The 6,067-nt window shown below is 52.9% G+C and overlaps 1 protein-coding gene across 1 annotated transcript; it reads left to right on the top strand.

The window, feature by feature from the left end:
- The first annotated feature begins 202 nt into the window (after positions 1-202).
- On the top strand, positions 203-1,934 carry ZNF575 (zinc finger protein 575). The gene has a single exon (XM_077336808.1). It carries the CDS (start codon positions 337-339, stop codon positions 919-921), a length of 585 nt encoding a protein of 194 aa, XP_077192923.1. The 5' UTR covers positions 203-336; the 3' UTR covers positions 922-1,934.
- The last annotated feature ends 4,133 nt before the right edge of the window (positions 1,935-6,067 follow it).

The raw sequence follows: 6,067 nt of genomic DNA, 5'->3' as shown, positions 1-6,067 counted from the left end.
CAAACAGGGATTGCATTCGGATCTGCTCCTTAAGCGCCAGATTCCTGTGCGAAAGGTTTGCTATTCCACGGGACTTTAGGAAGGGTTAGAACGGCATTTTCCAAAACCGTGGAAGCGGTCATTAGGTGCCAGGGGAATTGACTTTTCGTTACCGAGGTGGTGGAAGCAGGAAAGGTTTCGCCACAAAAATGCTTTCCCTTTTTACTTCCTCCTTCCCTTCCAGACCCGCAAGCCTTGAAGGAGAACGCCGAGGCACCTTCGCCCACAGCCCTGTCTTCGCCGCCCGCCACGGAGCCCTCCAAGCCTGCCCACCCTCGCCGCCCCCGGCCTCCCACCATGCTCCCCTCAGAGCGGCCGTACCAGTGCAAAGACTGTGGCAAGCGCTTTGTGTACCGCTCCAAGCTCGCCACTCATCAATGGACCCACTGTGCCGAGCGCCCCTACAAATGCCCCGACTGCCCCAAGAGCTTCAGCTACCCCTCCAAGCTGGCGGCCCACCGGCGAACCCACACGGGCGAACGGCCGTATCCCTGCACCCTGTGCCCCAAGCGCTTCGGACACCGCTCCAAGCTGGCCGCCCACCAGTGGATCCACACCCCGGAGCGCCCGTACAAATGCGCCGACTGCCCCAAGAGCTTTTGCTACCCCTCCAAGCTGGCGGCCCACCGCCGCACGCACACGGGCCAGCGCCCGTACCCTTGCACCCGCTGCGGGAAAAGCTTCTGCTATCCGTCCAAGCTGGCTGCCCATCAGCAGATCCACGCGGCCGCCGCGGCGGGACGCCCCTACCCGTGCATGCGCTGCAGCAAGAGCTTCCGGCAGCTGCGCAACCTCACGCTCCACCAGCGAGTGCACGAGGACGCCGAGGCGGGGAGTGACTTGGCCCAAAGCAAGGGCCACAGCAACGGGGAGAGGCCGTAGGACGGAGCTGTCGCAGAGCGGATGGTGGGAGGGAGAGCAGTGGTCAAACTGTGAACACGTGGTGGGTGCGGTGGGATCGTTTTTTGTATGACAAGGGAGGGATTTGGAGTTCCAGGAAGACGCCCCTCTGTTGACTCGCGATTTCTTGGCCCTTGGTGCCGTTCGCTCCCCTTTGGCAGTGCCAAGTCGAAGCGCTCCTCAGACCAACTTGTGTATAGTCCACCGACAAAAAAAACAGTCCCACTTCTTTGCTAAACGTCACCCCATTTCTGTGCCAAGGAGGGGCAAATTCTACAACCGGAATAATTTATGCAGCCCTGTACATCGAGTCGATTTTGCTTCACTCTGTTTCCTTCCGCTTGTGTCGAGGAATCGTGCAGAACACTGAAGTCCCACGAGCACATACGCAAATCAGTTTCATGAGAATTTTTTTTTTTGGAAAATGGCAACAGCATCCCCCCACCCCAGTTTTTTAGCATTGGGAGAGCAGAGTTCTGTCTTTGCTTTGCACAGGGGAAGACGCAATGTGTCTAGTGGCAGGGCAGTATGTGTTTTGTGGCTTTGTAATTTGCACACAGACCCAACAACTGTAACAAGAACCCCTTTTGGAATCAGAGACCTGGCCTTGCCGATGTTGTGAACATTAGTGATGCACTGCAGCCCCCCCAGTGTTCTGTGAACTGGGGCAGGGCTTAAGTCACAGGGTTCTACCCCCCCCCCCCCAAAAAAAAGGGAGGTTGAAAAGCACAGTTGCAGTCGATGGAATATTGCTCTGGCCCCATACAACTGGAGGCTCTGTCTGATCTGGCAGCTTGGATTTAAGGGCCAAAAAAAAAAAAAAAAATTCCAAGCCCTCATTGAAGCAAAGGTAAACCTGGGGTGGGGGTGGGGAGAACAAATTTAGCATTTCTGGGGAGAAGTGCAGAGGCCAACACAGCAATCCTGAACAACCGTAGCCTGCCCATTCCATGTCTAACAGAAGCAGACTAACTTGTAAAACACCATTTGCGTAACCTTTTTGAATTCAGGGTTTTTTCTTGGTTTGGTTTAATATCTGCGCCACGGTACAGCCAGATGGTCCAATGCATGCGGACTGGCAGGCCTGGCTGTAGAGGGTGTTTTGTTTGGCATCAGGGTGTTTTGTTTTGCTTTCCCATGGATTGAGTTCGGTGTATGATAGTGCACCGGTCAGGAACAAGAAGCCCAGAAAGTTTCATCTGTGCAAACTGTTCCTCGCAAATCAGTTGATCCCACTTTTCTTTTGCACGGCTCCATCACGTTCTACCTATTGCCAAATTTCTTGCTCCCTGTTTGCGACCTGGGGGCCCGACCCCCCATTCAGGGGTCAATCTTGTACCAGTTTAGCCTCCTGTCCAGTTCGCTGCATCCCTCCTGTTTGGTGTAGTGCCAGCTTGGTGTAGTGGTTAGGAGTGCGGACTTCTAATCTGGCATGCCGGGTTTGATTCCCCACTACTCCCCCACATGCAGCCAGCTGGGTGACCTTGGGCTCACCATGGCACTGATAAAGCTGTTCTGACCGAGCAGGAATATCCGGGCTCTCTCAGCCTCACCCACCTCACAAGGTGTCTGTTGTGGGGAGAGGAAAGGGAAGGCGATTGGAAGCCCCTTTGAGTCTCCTTTGGGTAGAGAAAAGCGGCATATAAGAACCAGCTCTTCTTCCGTGATATCAGGGCTCTCTCAGCGTCACCTCCCTCACAGGGTGTCGGTTGCGGGGAGAGGAAAGGGAAGGCGACTGTAAGCTGCTTTGAGCCTCCTTCAGGTAGAGAAAAGCGGCATATAAGAACCAACTCTTCTTCTCTGTTCTCAAAGACACAAGCCCAAATTGGGAGATTTTACTCATTCCGGTGATCCTTCTCTTATTTGAAGCGCCTCTTCCTTCTCGCACTCGCCACCCAGACCAGCACAAAGGGACTCCCCTGCCTTGTCAGTTTGCAGGGTCCGTGGGCCAAACAGCCAGAAGGGACCCATGGGCTGTCTGATGCTATCAGGGAATCTGGAATTTCATCCCATTTTTTGAGAACAATAAATACTTCCTATCCCCCCCCCAAAAAAAAAAGAAATAAGTTTCTCCACTATAATCACTTTATAGACCAGTTTGCCGTGTATGTCTTAGCCTACATCCAAAAGCCAAGTGATGGAGAGACACTGTTCTGATTCTTGAACTGAATGACTGCTGGTGGAAACAGGAAACTGGGATGGGTAGGCCCAGACCCACCCTAGAAGGCAGTGCTCATTTACTGGTGCAGACTGGCCTTTTTGTGGTGAAAGTCTTGTTGCAGCTCGGCAGTAGAGCATCTGCTCAACGTGCAGAAGATCCCAAATTCAATCCCTGGCAATTTCCAGTTAAAAGACTGGGAGGCAGATAACGTGAAAGACCTGTGTGAGACCCCAGAGAAGATACTGGTGACAGACCCAACAGTCTGATTCAGTACAAGGTGGTTTCATGTGTTCACGTAGGCCTCTACTAAAATACACTCTTCCTGGGAGGGTGTGGCTCAGTGGTGGGATATCTATTTAGTATGCCAAAGGTCCTGTGTCCAGACTTGAGCATCTTTGGTTATGGAATCTGACAGCAGGTGATGTGGAAGTCCTTGGCCTGAGACCAGAGAGCCGCTGCCAGCCTGTGGACAACACTGGCTTTGATTGAAGGTCTGAGAACACTCAGCCCCCACACAAGCACCTTTTGAGAAAGGCTCCCACTTAAAGAAAGACTTTCTGCTTCCTACCTGTTCCACTTAATATTTCTGGTAAGGGTTTGGAGGAGGAGCTGGTCTCATAGCTTAAGTGCCACTCAGCGCTTAACACCCACTCAGGGCTGCTGTCCCAACCGTGTGCCACCGCCTCCTCCAACCAGGTTGCCTGTTTGTACAGCAGCCAGCCAGTCACCACCACTCCCCCACCCCTGGCCACTCCTTCCTACTTCCCTCTGAGGCTGCAGATCCCTGCTGCATGAGAGCTGCCCCTGCCTGTGAGTTCCCTGCCTGGGGGCCTCCAGCCTTTCAATGTCCTGGGGGGAGGGAGAGGCCATCCACAGAGTTCTTCCACCCCACCCCCAATCTAGCACCCATTATGTTCCTGAATGCAATGAGCTTTGCCCCTTAGTTTCCCATAGATACAATCCCAAGAATCACTCATTTTGTTCTCTAACATAGGAACACGAGAGGAGCTTAGCCCTTTTGGAATATTTATTTTTTTTAAAAAACCAACACAACAAAAACCATATTGTGTGTGTGTGTGTAGGGAGGGAGGATACATGACCAGAGCCCCTGTAAGAGCTTTGTATGGAGTTCTCTCCATTTCTTAGACGCTTGGGCAGATTTGCTCTGAACTGGGAGAACATTTCATAGGGGAAAAAGTTAAGCCCTTGAATCCTGCCTGTAACAAATGGCATTAGAAAACTGACTTGGTTCTTAATTCCTCCAACATTCCCTCCTTTTCCACCTCTCCCCCGCCCCCCAATAGTTGCCGTTTTATAAGAGCTGGCCCATGTGGGTATTCGATAATCCACACTTGCAAAAAACAAAAAAATTCCCTAGCTGTCAAGCAAGAAGCTGACAGCTTATTGGAAGCCCCATGCCAGGGTGTGCTGCCTGTAAGCATAGAGTTCACAAGGGCAATATCGGGTACCTGGAGAATCCCAGCATACACAAAATCTGCAAACAATGCTTTTGGTAAGGGGGCGTACCCCTGCTTCAGACAGTGCTCCCGGAAGGTCGTGGCACCTGCTACCTGGAAGAAATCCACAGTCCCTCCTTCCAAGGTTGTTCACTTGTGACCCAGTCCTCCGGTACTTAGCTCTCTCCTGCAAAGCCGGAGAGGTGGCAACAGTAAGCCCCAATTTGTTCACGGGCTGTTTCTCTTGCCCCCTTCCCTACCAGGAGCAATTTAGCTTTGCTGCTTCAGCAGCAACGTCGGGGCTCAGGTAATGGGGTGGGGCCAAGGTGGGGGGAAGAAACCTGCAGCCTCAGCTCCCCTGGCACCAGAGAGAGCTTTATGACACTTACCAGGAACCTTCGGGGGAGAGGTTGTGGGATGCTAGTTGAAATGAGGCCCTCCTGAAGAGCCGGCCTCTGCAGCAACTGCTCAGAGATGGGGAACTCCTTGAAGGAACCGGGGGGGATGCGAGGAGCATAGCTGGCTTGATCTCTTGGGCAGAGGGCAGCACCAACAAAGCCGGCTGTAAAAACGAGGTAGATTCGGGGCCCTCGCTGTCCAGAGCCACTGCAGATGGGAGGCAGAGAGGAGTGCCGGCTTTCCAACGTGGGCAGCGGCTGGAAATCTGCTTTCTGTGGTAAGGGGGGGGGGTGTCAAGGTGGGGCTGGAAATGGATTGGTGGGTCCGTTCCAAAGGTGGACCCCATCCAGAGAGGAGTAAAAGAACCAGAGCGGGATGATGTTCACCTAACCTCCAGTGAAATCTTAGCTAGATGTCTCTTCTGCTCCTTTTCCTATGAGGGAAACTTGATTCCCACCACTTGGTCCAAAAAAACCCAATGCAAAACCTTTTGGGTGGCACGTCCTAATCCAGTTTTAGCTTCTCTACGTCCCACGCTAACGGTAAGCAGCTTCTCAGTTTGTGTGTGTGTGTGTGGGGGGGGGGATTGGGGTCTCACGTGAGAATTCTCAAGTTTGGCACCAGAGCTCTACTTAGAAAGCCTGCCCACAGGAAGGCGTCCATTGTTGACCCCTACGGAGCAGAGGGCTGGTTAATACTGATGGGAGGAGAGGAGCTCAGATATGCAGCTTAAAGAGATGGACCGGAATATGCCAGTTTGGACCCAGGTGTTTCCATATGCACCCACATGGAAAGCGGAATTCCCAAGAGGAAACGTGTTCACAAGACTCATCAATTCCGGAATTCTAAGACAGGTCATATCTGCCTCCTGCTGGTCCTGGCACATACAGGGTTGGATCCCATGCAGCATTTCTGCAGGCATGGGACCTTCTGCCTGTAGAACAGGGGTAGGCAACCTGTGGTCCTCCAGATGTCCATGGACTACAATTCCCACGAGCCCCTGCCAGCATTTGCTGGCAGGGGCTCGTGGGAATTGTAGTCCATGGACATCTGGAGGACCACAGGTTGACTACCCCTGCTGTAGAAGACAGCTTCCTTGGATTTCTGCCTG

The sequence above is a fragment of the Paroedura picta genome, chromosome 5 (assembly GCF_049243985.1).
Source record: "Paroedura picta isolate Pp20150507F chromosome 5, Ppicta_v3.0, whole genome shotgun sequence".
Classification (NCBI taxonomy): domain Eukaryota; kingdom Metazoa; phylum Chordata; class Lepidosauria; order Squamata; family Gekkonidae; genus Paroedura; species Paroedura picta.
Note: the sequence above shows the minus strand (reverse complement) of the source record. Positions and strands in the feature narration are given on the sequence as shown.